Below are 16,917 nucleotides of genomic sequence, written 5' to 3'. Positions count from 1 at the left end.
ATCCCATAAAACTTCAAAACTAGCTACATGTAAGATCTATACGAACGAGCCTTCTGATTCTCGTTTACTATTGACTGAATTTGACAAATTTCATATTGCCAGGTATACTGGTCTAGCAGCGTACCCGATTCCATATTCTTTGCTTTCAAATATGGAGTAAAAAACACTCCGACGTCGTATAGAATCACTGAAGCTTCCGAAGTGTCCATCGTAAATCAATTCAAGTGAACAGGAGAAATATTCTGTGCATGATAGAAATATTACCGCATGGTAATTACTCCTTTCTCTATTAAAGGTCAAGACAACCTTAACAAAATAGCGAATAATTCCATCTTCCTTTGCGAAATTGACTTTTCATTCATGAAAAAGACACGTCAACTCCCACCTCTCTCCAGGTACAAAAAACTTTCACGAAAAGAACAAATTTCATTCCGTATCAGGTACCCAAATCCTCTCTCCACGTAAATATCTCCACGAAGAATATATTGCTCCATCGTTTTCGGCTCCCCCGACGGAAAGGATTTACGAGCGAATTTAATCTGATCCTGCGGTATCCCGCACACACAAAAAGGGACCTGTTGCCGTCTTACACCTCGGCAATAAAGGTTTCTTTGTGTCAGGCTACGAGATTTCCCAATATTTTCAATTTCGTTTCACGCCAGGCGTACCAACTTCTTTTATCGGAAGGTCCAAATTGGACATAAGAGCAATACAATGGGCTATTATTGAGAACACAGATGGCATAGGCAGTATGTCATCGGCTTTCCAATTGAAAATGTTCTAATGTTATCCATCGTTATGTACAGGTGTCGAGTTCGAATCCTCAGAATTTACTCATTTAATTTAATTTCCCCATGAATCTAGTTATTCACGATAGAATCTAATTCTCCACGAATGAATCTATCCTCCATCCAGTCCCTCCATGAGAAAATCTAGTTCTTTACGAATAACTTTATCTCCACACAAATCAATCTAGTCCCACACGAATGAATCTAGAAAATACTAACATTCACAGTTTCAGTAACATTAATAGGCAACTAGGTTTATATCTTGAAATGGTTGGTATTGATTTGTTTCCAAAAAAAGAAACTGTCAAGTGTTTGGATTTGAAAGATTGCTAGTTTTTTTTTGAAGAAGGTAATTGCTTTAGTAATAAGAGTCAAAATTGTACGAAAAAAACTTAAAAGAACTGTTTAATCTCAAATTGAAAGAGTTGAAAAATAAATTTCGTTTGAGACAAATCCATCGAAAGTTAAAATATCCAAGTCAATTTTCGTACGCAGGCCACTGTTGAAAATTATTTTTTAATCGAAAACTATGAACTTTATCAACTGTCTCCGCTTACCAAACATAACACAAAAATATCCCAAATGATTTCGGAATTACATACTATATTCTTTCCTATTTTTTACTTGAAATTCCAACACCTCATATTTTTATCTAACGGAACATTTTTGAACCAGAGTTTATATAGCCACCTATCATTACTTTTTCATTTTACACCTTTGAATATTCACATATCATCAGGTAACATCCTGTAATATGTTAAAATTAAAAAAATCGAGATTTGACTGAATAGTTTCTCAAGATGCATACAAAGAAGTTCATACAACATTGGTAGTTAATTCTAAACAGAAACTTTTATAAAGTTTGTTGTTTAGAAATTTATCTTTTTTTAATTTTTCATAGTACATATATAGTATTCTTCCCTTTTTCAAAGTTTCCCACATTTTTTATTCATCGGTGCAAATGCAGAAAGCCAAAAACGCATTTTATATTGTGTTTGTGAAACATCAACACGAGCCACACTATCCCGGCCAGTGTTGCTATGTAATTTTCATGCTTAGCGGTACAATGTATCAAAAAAAGTAGATTGACACAAAAAAGTAGAAAATAATTTTTTTAGACATGGTAGTTTCCACTATTTACAGCCATTTAATAATTATTATGAGAAGAACACCGTGTAATTAGTAGACTTCAACTCTCAAACAGTAGGACAATGATTAGAAAATCAAAACAGAAAATCTTCTGCCAAAACAATGAACTTGTTAACACTGAACACGGCGCTCCTCTTGCGCAATTTCTTCTTCATCTGCACTGAATTGATTATCAATATTCCGCTGTATGCTTTTCGGCTTTGTTGTAGAAGACTGGATATTCTTTCTCGCGGCATTATGAATAACACTGTGATGGATTTTGTTCTATTATAACACGACAATCATTCACGCGAACATAATCACAAATGCCATAACCTCAATTGTCTTTGCGCGCACCCGGACAACTATCATAACCTAATAAACCGAACGTCGTTAACTTTTCCAATCTTCTATTTTATCGATTTTTCAAATGTTTCGATAGTTTTTCTGTTATACCGGGAGAAAACAAATCCAATACATAGTTAAAAAATCATGACATTCGGTCCTGCACTTTTTGTTTGGAGTCATTTATTTTTCTTTAGAACTTTAATGATTATAAATTGACTTTTGCTTTGAAGCTGTATTATTTATTAATCGAAATTATTACTTTTTCGCAAGTTCAAACATTCACATGACATCTTTCCTTTCGAGATTTGTCGCATTGGCAAAAAAATTCATTCGAATCTTTTCGAACTGAAACTGCCCGAAAAAAAATCATTCCAGGCCACCGCATCAATCCAATTTGTCAACGGAAACGACCTTAATACCTCGACATTAACGCTGATTCAATTAATTTATTATAGCAAACGAAAATAGATATCGCATCCAGAAAATCTAATTCAGAGGACCGGCAAACGAAAAACTTTCGGTATATTAATCGCGTGACGCCTACACCGTATCGATCTGATCAATTAATTAAGGAAATGGACAAACTGGAGCTCGTTCATACATACATTTTTTTCGGGCTGCGTGTTGTATTTTGTCATTACGTCAACGAGTACGAGCCCTTCGAGCATTCTATTTATATATACGATTAGGATACGAGCGAAGTATTTTTAAAAAGCTCTCGAAGGCCACTCGGAACTTTTCAATTTCCTGTCGCGGCCTTATCTAATGAGCGGGAGATTGAATACTTCAACCCGCATTGACGTTCCAATTGACGTCAACGATTACTCGACAGGACCAATCACCACTACAACTTGAATACTAGGGGCGCAAAAGGAAGGAAAACTGACTTCTCGAATGAAACCACGAAAGAATTTTCGGAAAGAGGAATTAATACAGTGTGTTTCATACGAACATACCAATCTCAGACACAGTTCATAAAATCAGTACTGAATTTGAGATGCTGCCGTTAAATACGGAGATTGAAAATTATTCTTGTCACTTCACCCTCAATATGCAGTTGTTGGCATTTTATCAAAAGGTTATTATTTATAATATTAAAGACTGGGAGAATATTCAGGCGAAAATAACTTTGCAGAATAATGGACAGTGACCTGTCCATTATTCATTCATAACAATATGGGGAGGAAAACCAGTGAAGGGAAGGAAATCAGTTTTTATCGCCCGTCTTTGGGTATTCACAATTTTCATATTTTTCAGATTGTGAAAAGTGAAAATACCCAAAGAAGTTCAATTAAAATATTGAGCTTGAACTTGCTGAATACTGGACTAAGCACGTAAGAATCAACACGTTTATTTGTTTTAGGAACGACACCAAAATCTGAATAACGAGTTTTCTGAAACCTGGAGGGAATCACCACCAAAGTCTCCTGATCTGACCTCGTTAGATTTTTCTAGGAGCCACTTGAATACGTTTTTCGTACAACTAAACCAGATGAAACTGCCTTAGAAACAGGGTAACGTCTGAATTTCGAATAACTGGACAAACTGTTTCCTGTTAAGAGTGAGAAACAGCAATTTGAGCTACAAATGGTTAATGTTCATTCTCAATTTTACTGAAGCAAATTTCGATAAAAAAATATAAACTATTGGATGGTCACAAAAGTGTAATATTTTCACCAAAATATATTTTATTGTGTTGATTACTGATGGCCATCTCTCTCTCTTTCTCCCTCTCTCTCTCCCTATCTATCTTTCTCTCCCCCCCTATCTCTACCTCTCTTTCTCCCTCCCTCTTCCCCTCTCCCCTCTCGCCCAATCACACACGGTGCCCCCAAGGGTCCATTTTATCTCCGTTTATCTTCATTATTGTAACGAATATGAAGCCGGCCCTGACCGATATCTCAGCCAGCAAACCCATGACTCATCGCGAACCACCGCGAAAGGTATAGACGAGTGCCGAAACCCCTAGAGAGATCTGGAGCGATCGTTGCCGATATAAAAAGGCCGCTATTAGTCCAGAGTCCAGAGCGGCAGTCTGTATTCAGAAAGCGAGTCGTGCGTTTAAATAAAGAATTCGAACAGTGAAGATAAATTAAGCGTTAGTTGTTAAGTGTTGAATATAAATTAGTTGTGATAGTGAAATATTGTTAAAAATAAATTTGTTTAAGACTGTTAATTATTTAATTTGTTACGTTATCGATATTTTTGGTTTTGACAAAGCACTTGAAATATTTGAAATGCACTCATACGCAGAAGATAAGAATTTATATTTTTCAGATGAACTGGAAAATTTGTTGGCACAATTCTAAAAACAGCCAGAGGGCGATATATGTTATCAAAATCAGGATCGACAATCACGTGATTGAATGTAGCGATAAAATTAAATGTTTGGGACTTGATATTGAATATAAATTACGCTTTCAATCACATGTCAACTCACTAATACGTTTTTTTTAATAACTGGCCCTTGTCTCGTTCAAATCACGTCATCGGGATTACATGCACAAGGTAGATTTTTTGTTTAAAATTAGGAAATCATGTATCTCCTTCCATACATGGGTGACTGAAAATATTCAACAGAGGAGAATTGCAACTGGCTAACTTCGTTCATAACCTCAGAATAAAACAACAACCTCAATATATTCTGAAGAAGTTGACATACAGACGTGATACACATGATAGAAGTCTCCGAATTTGGAATGGATCGACCATAATCATAAGCAATCGACCGACATGACCGTCAAAAAAACCCTGGGCCCTTCAGAAAAGCCAACGAGTCGATCAATCTCACTAGCAGAGCCGTGACAGAAACACATCGCGAAACAATACGAGAGTAATTGAAATTTTAATGGAATTTACAATTAAGCCGAGGTGTCGTTTGCAAACGTAACTAATCTGCCGTATTCGATGAACGGAAGCCGAGCGAATCGATTCGAATCGTTTGAAACGCGTCCTGAGCATGGTATCTACTGCGTCGTATTATTATTCACACGAAAGAAGCACAGGTCGGTTTGCGATGGACTTTATGATCATTGAACGACGACAAGGTTAAAGTTGATGTGAATAGAGAAAATATTCGAAAACATCACATCTGGTTTCGTCAAGTTCGAAACTTTCTCTACATAGCACCTTTTGTTTCGTTTTTAACCCGACAGACCAATACTATGGCTAGAAAATAATTCTTTTTTATTTCGGGAACAGTTTCCATATATGAGTATGTTAATATAATTAGATAGGTACAAAAAGGACATCATTTTTAGCAATAGATAACAGTCACAGCATTGATACAAAAAATACAAGTAGAAAATGCCGAAATACTTTTTCCTTTGAGAAAACTATACTCTGGCCATCTAAGCAACAGTATTCCAAACCATTATCATGCAGTTCTGAGGTTGGATTTGGTTTCAACCCTACAAAAGTCTCCGGCTAATCATCCTCTAAACCCCGCCTCTACCTTTTTTTTTATGTTGGTTAGTGCAATCGTTTACTAAAAAAACATGTTCACGTCATTCAACCCCCGCCACCACCCAACGCCCCAAAGATAAACCCTTCGCGCGAGCATTTCACGCTTATCCCAATTCTCCTCCTGGAAGATGGAATTACGCGGTCGCCGTGAGTTAGAAAACATATTTTCGAAATTCGCTCTGAGCTCGATCCAGTGTAGAGCGCTTTTAGTGTTAACTCAAAGTTGTGTACGGCGTAACTCAATAAAAGGCCTTCGTGGCGTTAAACAAATACGACGTCAAAATCGATAACGGAGCCGCCAAACGCAGCGGTTGGTTCGTCGATCGGTGAACGTTATAACATCAACAGGATGCTCATGCGGACATACAGAAAAGTTTGCAGGAAACAACGACAGAGGTTTTACTCAGAGGTTCGATTCATTTCACTAAGTTTTCATAATAATCATCACCCACTGCTTACTCCGCCAGTAACGCAAAAAACTACTTTCTACATCCACATCTGTCGCACAAAAAAGAGTCACTTCACAACAAGTCTAACAACTTGAGCTGTCCATACCAACATCCACCCCAGTGAACAATTCGATTGCCCTTACTTCTTGCTGAATAGTTTTTTTTAGCAGTATGAGCTTTTGAATGAGCTTGTATCATTGTTTATTGATAAGATTTTTCAAAGATTGAATTGCATTGAGAACGTGTGCTCTATTTTGAAAATTTTAAAGTTAGATCAACGTTATTAATGAATTCCATAGTCCTGCTACGTGACAATTTCGTGTTTAATGCAGCGGTCGAAAAATATGATACTACCGACTTTTTATATGTGAATTTCGCGACAAAATATCCGCTAATGTCACATTCAGAAATGACTTAGAGCTCTTGAGCTATCTCCCCAAATAGTCGCAAAAGTAGAATTGACATGGGCTTCATTTTGAAGGGATACAGGTCGGTGATATAATTTTAAGTCACTCTGGAATACACTGAAAAGCAGTTCCGAAGTCGTGAAGATTTAATAGGCTTTGCCCAAAACCTTTATCCTATGTAGACACTTCAAAGTCAAACTAACCCCAAGGAAAGAATGATACAAAAAGTAACGGCAGTATCCCTGGATCTGACGTTTGAAAAACTCCTTTGGATGTGTATTGTTTTGGGGGGTATTCGTATGGAATTGGCGCAGCCTCTGTCGAGTCCACATCAATACTGCAAAGGACTAAGGTAGGAATGAATTACGAGTAAAAGCAAACTTGCAGCTCCAAATTTGTTTTTCTTTCCTTCAATGACCAATATGCCAGGATTTTGTTATGAAGAGCGATCTTACCTGCTGCGGTCAAAATTTTCTACCTGATATATCTAAAGGCGCGTCCACACTATGTCGAATGTGCCGATCGACAGCGGTCGATCGACACAGTCGACGTAATGTGGACGTGTCGATCGAATAAGTCGATCAACAAATGTCGAGTCGAATGTAACCCGAATGTCCGACAGTCTAAAGAAAATAATTGTTCATCCAACAATAAATCCTTTATAAATTCAGTTGTACTGTACTTTTTTCCCCCATTAACAAGACTAGGTCGAATCCAAAATATCCTGGAACAATGTACATGTTGGTTTACAAGCGTGGACATAAATATGGCAGTAGCAGCAGCAACAAGAGCATCTTCATCACGCATTTTGTTTTTGTTTTGCTTGTTTCACTAAATATAATTTATTTAGAATATTTCTCACTCTCTCTCTACTACTCACAGTCGACTGATGAAATACGTCCACACAGCAGTATTATGTGTGGACGAGGCAACTGTCACCTATGTCGTTCGACCTTGTCGATCGGCATAGTGTGGACACCCCTTTACAAAAATACTCTACTAGTCGCCGTTATGCATCTAGAGCTATCAAGGTGACTCAGACTACTTAGCAAATATGCAGTTTGAATAATATGAGTAGATACTTTCGCTTCTCTTACTTTTTAACGTACTATCACCCACCCCAAGTTAATGGTCAAGCCAACCGGCGAAGCTATTAGTCACTTACACACCCCAGGACAACTTCCAGAAGGAAAACAACCGCTCCAGTCTTGCGTGACAACCCCCCAATCGCCATACATCAACCGATGCGGCCATCAGCCCGATTCGAGAGTGCTTCCGGAGACAGGACGTCAGTCTTGTCTTTAATTTCAATTAAAGACACGCACACAAAAACAAGCAATATAGCTGCGGAATGACAGAATGACCGCCTCTAGATCTATCGTCGTCAAGGAGACGCGGTGGGCGAAATCAAAATTAATGATCCGGCTACATACGAGCGCTCTAGCAAGAAACATAGTATCAGATGGTGTGAGAAATTTCAGTCCCATAGAGAAAAAACATGTTAGCTTGGAGATGGCAAAATGAACATCGGGGAGAACAATATGAGCTTCGAGATTGCAGTGGTTTCAAGGTCAGGCTGAAAGACGTGATATATGTTCAATGAAAAATCATTACAACCTAGAACATGCATATTGAGACACTCTTTTCTCCAACAAAAAATTTGGTCATAATGCACACCATTTTGAAGTTAAATTTTTGTTGAATTCTGTTCATTCGTTAACCAGTATTGGAATACTTTCACAAATAAGTTTATTATTCTGGAGACAACTAATGATGGATTTGTAGTTTTTTCGATTTTAGCGTGACAAGAATGAATTCTCGTCTTGACCTCAACATTGGTTTAATTAAATTTGTTCGTTGGTGGATTAGAAGTCTCAGGAAAAGAAATGCAAAGTAAATGTTGCCCATTCGTAGAATTATGCTCTCTTAAAGCGTGTTCTTAATAGACGGGAAGAGATATGCAAAAACGTAGTTGGTGCTACCACCCACTATTTTGCCACCTCATACCATAGCTATACCACCTCCATACGTGTAGACTTCCTGAACAGGTTTCAAATCGGAATCGAATAATTTTCATTCCAGTGTAGGCATTCCTAACCTCTCTAATCTAAGAGCATGATTATTTCTAGTTTTATTTGATTATGGCTTTACCATCTGGAGCAATTTGCCAGTCTTCGGTGATACGACCTTCACCCTTCCTGTGACCTGCTGGATACCTCACTAAAAAACATATATAAGATTGTAATGAACGTACTCTGGACGGCATACATTCACACAAAAAAACGAGTATGAAATGGACTCTCCCCCGTTGATGAGAAAGGAGGATATCTGGGTGGTCTTAGCCTATGAAGACTGATTTTGTGTGGCAATTCCTAAAAGTATATAGGCCTACTGTTAAATAGCAAGCCCGATTCAAGTTGGCAACCAATGCCGTATTTGAGGATTGTGTTCTAGATTTGGAAACTAAAACTCGATCGTGAACTGTAGTTGCACTGCGTCTAAGATATATGTTGCTCGGCTCGGTTAACGTAACGTAAAAGTTCATTATTATATTTTCATTGCAACACCATAACGTGTACTTTATGCCCATGCGGCTATAAAATACAATTTGATGCCCACGCGGGCGTAAATACAAAAAAGCAATTTCTGATTAACTTATTGATAACCTTCATTGAGGAAACAACAAAATCTGGTGGAATTTTTGAGATTTTATATTTTCTATGTGGCAAACAAGGATAACTGAAATTATATCAAATTAAACTGAGATGTTCTCGGGTTTGTAAAATGATGAATCTCATGACATCTCATGACAAAGGTACATAAACAGAATGTTTATGTACCTTTGGTACATAAACATTCTGTTTATACTAGCTGAAAAAAAAACAACACGTATAAAAATCATTTATACTTATTGTTCAGAAAAGATCGGACATTCAACTAACAAACAATATTCAAAAATAATGAAACCGATCGATCGACAATGTCGAAATAACCGCAAAAACGTTCTTGAAACGAAAGGCGTACTGTCGTGTCTTTGCTAATAAAACGCAAGGTCGCTATTTCGAATTCTTGTAGGCAGCGGCAATTTAGGTTGAAATTATAATTACTTCCTGAGCATATCAACCATTGTTGTAGTGTTGAATTGTGCACATTTAATTTATTTTTATATGTTACCGTATACATTAATGTGACATCGCCGAGATTGCAATTTTGAAAATGTGTTTTATGGCTTTCGACAAGGCGCGGCACAGAATTATATTTACGGCCTTTTGCGAGTGACACTTAACGTTTGCGCAAATGATAATTGAATAAAGTATCGTAAATAATGTTTCTTTCCGAGTTATTCGTGTTTACAATTTCGAATAATAGTTAAACCAGAGTGAATGACGTTTTGACGAGTATTCTTTCACAAATCTCTGTATGCAAGTTAATACGATGCCGTTGAATAATAATTTATGAAAAATAATAAACGGAAGAATGGGCCACATAAAAATGTTTATAATGAATTTCTCCATGGTGAATGTTTAAATCAATACGTATTGTTATCACTTCTGTAGATGTAGATAATTGAATTCACTATTATCATATAGAATTGTCTGGCTATTTCCGGTGTCATCAGCACCACATCGTCAGCGGCTTCGGAAATGTTCTTAAACCTACCTCCTCTCTCTTCATCTTCATGGAGAGAGGCTGGCAGAACAAACTTCAGAATTGCCAATTGCTCCAAGTATGAGAATATTGGTTGACACTGAAATTCACAGTATTCTGGGAATTACATCTGGTCAGTCAACCAGGACCTGTCTTTCATTCACGGTTGGTTCACCGATGAATGAAAAACTTCTCTAAGTCCTGGTGCATTTGTATACAGCCGCAGTTCAGAGATATCAACCTGCCTAGGGTCCTATACGCCATATTTCAGGTGAAAGTTTACGCCATTGCTTTGTTTTTTCTCAGTAGGAACACTTAACACACTGTATCTAGTTTGTATTTCTGGTTATCCTGGCCCAGGTGAAGAAGCTGTTGACAAATAAACGCTGGATATCTGGACCGCGAGAAGATTTTCAGATATCTGCCAAAATCTACAGTTTCCGGTGTATTTATACGTATTACAAGGGATGATCCGCGTTGTCCAACAGATCTACTTAGGTCCTTATTGTCTATCTGGATAATAGGGATAGGTTGGAAGGTTTGCGTGGAAACAGTTGTGACCACAGTGTGTGCCTGCCTTGCCGCAGCTCGAATCAGATCGTCACCGGACCAGAAAAATCGTGGAGTCCAATAAACTAGCTCACTCAACTAGTGAAACAATTCAAGAATGAATATTATTTCTCCATGATTATCAGTAATTGATTGAGTAATATCGTTGAAAAAAAAAATATACAACGTATACTCGAAAATATGTGATCATAACCCATATTTGTTTGAAGGTGACTGACAATGTTTCATGATGAATTTCACTAGTTCGGACTTCCATTGTCTACTATATAAAATGATTTGAAATCCCTGAAACAACTAAAAAGGAATAATTGAAAATGAATAGCTGAAAATAACCATTATATTAAGCAAAATAAACCTGAAATGAAATAATAGTGAAATAAACTACAAGTAAAAATATAACAATTGAATAAATAAAAACAGAATAAAAATAAAGGAATGAAAAAAGAAAAAAAAAGTATCGTCTTCATAGACGATTGTAGACGATACTAACAATCGAAACGTCGTGAACTAACGTGACTTGGAATCTCTATCCTTTTTTTATTTTCATTTTCATTTCTTTATTCCTTTAGATCATGGCTAACACGGCCCCCTCACTTGTATGGACTACCCAAAATCCACAAGAAGGACGTTCCGCTTAGACCGATCATCAGCTCCAGTCATCACCCGAAGACGATTGTAGATACTAACAATCGAAATGTCGTGAACTAACGTGACTTGGAATCTCTATACTTTTTTTTTATTTTTATTTTATTTTTTTCACTCCTTTATTTTTATTCTGTTTTTATTTATTCAATTGTTATATTTTTACTTGTAGTTTATTTCACTATTATTTCATTTCAGGTTTATTTTGCTTAATATAATTGTTATTTTCAGCTATTCATTTTTAATTATTCCTTTTTAGTTGTTTCAGGGATTTCAAATCATTTTATATAGTAGACAATGGAAGTCCGAACTAGTGAAATTCATGATGAAACATTGTCAGTCACCTTCAAAAAAACGTTGAATACCCGGTAAGGACCCGGAACCAGCCACTTAATCCGAGGATATGAGAAGACTATGGTCAAACTTACAAAGGAAGAAACTCACCTCAGTTTTCTGTGCAGAGCGAGAGACAACATCATCCCTAAAGGTTTTCTGCTGAAATCGCCAATCCCAGGAGTGAGAGCTAAACGCATATTGGAACGCGCCAGCCAAGCACTGATAAGGTCTCAAATCAATTATCACCGTTGGAAGAGGTCAACTTTGTTGCAGGATGCCACAGAACGATTCGAAGAAATAAGAAGAGAGACATTGGAAGATGATCATGGACCAATCTTTGCCAAGATTGAAAGCACGTGTTTGAAGATCCGCCAAGACATGGAGAATACTCACAACAGAAAGTGGGGGAAGTTAGTGAGGAAACAATGCCCAAATACAGACCGAAAACAGGACAACTGTGAAACCACCAACGTCATCAACATGAGTTCCCGCCCGCTCACGGGAATAGAGGAATCCTTGTTGAAGAAACGTCTGAATTTCGCCATTACGCCAACATCTGTGCCCACTTTGGAGATAATTACTACAGTGGAATCCACCAGTTCCCGTATTGACCAGACTGAGACAGACGAGTTCAGATGGAAAATTAGAGAACAGCTGGATCGAGAACCAGTTCCAACATCTAAGATCAGCAATGAAGAACGTAGAGCTCTGAACGGCCTACGTAGAGACAACACCATCAAGATCCTACCTGCAGATAAAGGAAACGCTACTGTGGTAATGGATACCGTTCTCTACGAACAGAAGATCGAAGAGGTTCTTCAGAAGGGACGATACACAAAGATCGTACGGGACCCTACTGCATCAATCGAAAGGAAGTTGTACCAGATTTTGAAAAAACACCAAGTCTGTTTTTCGGACAAGGAAAGATCATGGCTAACACCGCACCACAGTAAGCCCCCTCACTTGTATGGACTACCCAAAATCCACAAGAAGGACGTTCCGCTTAGACCGATCATCAGCTCCAGTCATCACCCGAAAACGATTGTAGATACTAACAATCGAAATGTCGTGAACTAACGTGACTTGGAATCTCTATACTTTTTTTTTATTTTTATTTTATTTTTTTCACTCCTTTATTTTTATTCTGTTTTTATTTATTCAATTGTTATATTTTTACTTGTAGTTTATTTCACTATTATTTCATTTCAGGTTTATTTTGCTTAATATAATTGTTATTTTCAGCTATTCATTTTTAATTATTCCTTTTTAGTTGTTTCAGGGATTTCAAATCATTTTATATAGTAGACAATGGAAGTCCGAACTAGTGAAATTCATAACCCATATTATCATCTTCCACACTATATAAAATCGAAGATCGATTGAAAGTTTTTCTAAACGTCTAGCAAATTCATATAGAAACCCTCTATATAACGTAAACAGTATTTAAACATCACATAAAAGAAAGATGGAAAGATATGACACAACATCTCGTGCCGAACGACCACGAAAGTATATCAACAATTTACTCCAGCGCGTGTCTACTCCCAATTAGTTCTATATATACGATTTTCAATGAATCCTAGAAACATGATATCATAACTGAACCATCCAATATTCTAACATAACTTTTCAATATATTAAACGTGACCAAGTCAAAGGCTAGCGTCTTGATGAATCAAGAAAATATGCGGCATTGTAGTCAATTTACATTAGCGAATTCATAGTGAAAATGAATGAATATACGCAATACACAGTCACAGCAGTAAATATGTGAAAATATAAGACCAAAACTTAAAAACAAGTCAAAATATTCAAATGTCCAAGGGAATTGAATAAAATTAATGTAGTAAGTATCTGAAACACAATAATCCTGCATTCTTGATCAACAGAACTCTCAAAAATGATTCTAAAAACATTACAATAACACTAATGTGTGAAGTTACAGTTATTTATTTATTTTTCAGACTTTGAAAGGTGAAATTTTCAAAAAAAGTAAATGAAAATGTCCGACTTATAAGCTTATAAAAATGATTTGGAGAAAGGACATTCAGTTCAAGAATAGCATTCAGCTTAGAAAACGAACATGTAGTTCAGCTTGTAAATGAACAACTTTTGGATAAACCTTAGGAGTGAAGTTGGCAGAATACCATTTGGCTTATAACTTATGAACAACCTTCTTGTAAAACTTTCAAGTATATTGCAGATAACAATGAAGCTTCTTTCGACTTAAAGACATAACCGTCAGAATATAATTTGATAGAATGCCATTAGGCTTGAAAAACGCCCCTACTCGTTTTCTCCGATTTACGAATAACTTCTATGAAATGAGGTAATGAAAAAGGAAAGGAAAAGTTAACAGAATCCAATTTGATTTTCAAAAAGGCCTTTCTTATAACGGGTAACTTTGAAAATATAATTTGGTGGAATGCCCATACTTTTCATCAACTTATAGATAACCTTGGAAAAGAGTGACAGAATATTGTGACGACACATCGAGATCCTACTTACTTGAATCCTTTATCCTCGTCCTGAACGACCTGCCCGTTCTGCACGACCACTTGCTGACCATTGCAATCATCCTTCGGACTCTGGGGTTTGTCTTTGTCTTTATCGTCTTGGAGGTGAAGAGCACGCATCCTGGGTTCCAGACCCCCGCCGACCATTTCCTTGCTGGTGGGCGACGTACCCAGAACGTATTCGACCATTTTGACGCCGAGGCCGCCATTGTCGGATCCGCGAGGTGATAAGATGCTGCTCGTGTCGCCTCCGGCGAAGCCACCGCCTCCAGGGCGGCGGCCCATCGTAAGGGAAGCCGATACTGCGTGCTCTGAAACAAAAAAGGCGATGAGTGAAAAACTTCAGAGGCATCAAAAGATCCTTGAAGACAACACATATTTGTGATGAATCAATGAATTCAACTTCGAAATTGTTCTGGAGGATTTAAAAAAATTGCCTGTTTTACTTATTCGTTGACGCGACTAATTGTTTTGTATCTTTTGCACCTTTCGTCATTTAACTGGACACAAAAGGACACAGTAAAATCATAAAATAAGTCAGAATATATGTTCTATGAAAGGTTATTCTATGTGTTTGTTATACAGTGTGTAACAATGAAAACTCAACAGAGCCGTTTTTGAATATAAAAAGTAAGATTTTTAAAAAAAGCTCGGACACGTCGATTTCTAATTAAAGGGGGACACTTTTCAGACTAATCAGATTATTTAGACAGGGAAAGTAGGTCGAGCGGCAGCTCGTTTTAAAGGTCTTTCGAATACCTTTACAACTCTGTTAAAAGAACATTTTTGTAACGATTAGTTTTCGAGATAATTTGAAGATTTAAAGGTATTTTTATTGAGTTCAACTCTTTTTAAAATAAATCAAATTGTTTTTAAGGTACAATTTACGTTCCGAACTTTCAATAAAAATAAAATAATTTTTGCTTTTTATGACAACCTGCTAATACGTTTCCATTTGATTTCGTAGAAAGTAAGAATTATTTGTTTATTACGAGGAGATTTTTTCGGGGGATGGGGTTGGTTACCACCCTTACATTTTAGGTAAATTGAGTGGCACCTCCTTATGAAGGTTGCCTTTTGACGTAGATATTTTATGCTTCTGATAAAAAAGTGAATCATACTAAAAACAAATACAACCTGCTGATTTCCTTGAATGCTGATGACAGAAGAAAAGTTTGAAAAACTGTTTTAGGGTAAATAAATCCCAATAATTGTTTTTAAAGTACACACAAAAAAGTAACACCTAATAAGGGTAACTCACATAGGAAATTTAGAGTAAATGTTCAAAATGTGCGCCATTTTGCTCCATGCATCAATAAAGATTTTGTTCGAATTTTGCTCTTACATTATTCAACGTCTCAGGAGTTATAGCTCGGCATTCATCAATAATTCTACGACGTAATTTATCCAAATTGGCTGGCTGTATAGCATAAACTTTAGACTTCAAATATCCCCACAAAAAGTAGTCCAGTGGTGTTAAATCTGGTGGTCGTGCTGGCCATTCAATTGGACCTCTTCTGCCAATCCATTGTCCTTCAAAATTATTATTCAAAAAATTTCGAACCTGCTGGGCATAATGGGGTGGTGCACCGTCTTGTTAAAAATGAATAAATTCATCTTGATATCTGTTCAATTATTTCAGCTATACGAGGTTGTATTGTCTCTTCTAGAAGTTGTAAATTAGAATCACCGGTTAAATTTCCATCAATGAAAAATGGACCTATAATATGATTGCCTAATATTCCGGCTCAGACATTCAACTTTTGGGGATGTTGGGTATGTATTTCTGCGTATTGTCTTGGGTTTTCATCCGACCAATAACGGCAATTGTGACGGTTCACGCAACCATCTAAATAAAATGAGCTTTCGTCCGAAAAACAGATGTTATAAAACAGCTCGGGATTTTGCATTAATCTCTCACTCATGTCCTCACAAAACTCCTGTCTTTGGTCAAAATCATCCTCATTGAGTTCATGAACAAGTTTAATTTTGTAAGGATGGAATTTGTGGTTTTTAAGGATTCTCCATGCGCTCATATAGCTTATTCCGGCAATTGCTGATAAACCTCTGGCACTCAACCTGGGATTGGCGATGACTTGACCAATCACTCCAATTGCATTATCGTCATTCACTACCCTTCCCTGAACATTTCTTTTCTTATTTAAAACCGAACCTGTCTCCCTGAATTTTGTGACCAAATCCAGAATGTGATTTCTGCTTAGGTGTTTACCAGGGTTTTGCTCGTTGAATAAAATTGATGTTCTATTAGCATTTTGGTCGTTGCAAACAAATAAAGCAATAACTGAAACCCTTTCAGCAGTAGTGTAAGGCATTTTTAAACAAATAACAATACACGACCCGTTCAAACAAAACAATCAAACGATGTACTAATGAAAACTGAAAGAAGAGTGGGTATCGATTTTAAAAAAGGGATTTTATTTAACAAAAAACTGATAAGAACTGCTAGAATTTTTTTTATTTAGGCATACAAGTTACCGAGTGGTCTGTCAAATGTATTATCAACATGTCAATTTCAAATTATCTCGAAAACTAATCGTTACAAAAATTTTCTTTCAACAGAGTTGTAAAGGTATTCGAAAGACCTTTAAAACAAGGTGCC

General features: G+C 36.8%; 1 protein-coding gene across 9 annotated transcripts in view; it reads right to left on the bottom strand.

Moving 5' to 3' along the window:
• The window catches only part of LOC111517713 (maternal protein pumilio), a 402,140-nt gene that overhangs the window by 223,086 nt on the left and 162,137 nt on the right, over positions 1-16,917 (bottom strand). For all 9 annotated transcript variants that reach the window (XM_074175054.1, XM_074175059.1, XM_074175057.1 and 6 more), the window contains one exon: positions 14,290-14,608. In XM_074175054.1, coding sequence (XP_074031155.1) covers positions 14,290-14,608 — 319 coding nt within the window. The remainder of the gene's footprint in view (positions 1-14,289; positions 14,609-16,917) is intronic.

This window comes from Leptinotarsa decemlineata, unplaced genomic scaffold (genome assembly GCF_025532065.1).
Source record: "Leptinotarsa decemlineata unplaced genomic scaffold, Ldec_3_MD MMD2_tig00000882_RagTag_RagTag, whole genome shotgun sequence".
Taxonomy (NCBI): domain Eukaryota; kingdom Metazoa; phylum Arthropoda; class Insecta; order Coleoptera; family Chrysomelidae; genus Leptinotarsa; species Leptinotarsa decemlineata.
This window is presented reverse-complemented; position numbering and strand designations above follow the sequence as displayed.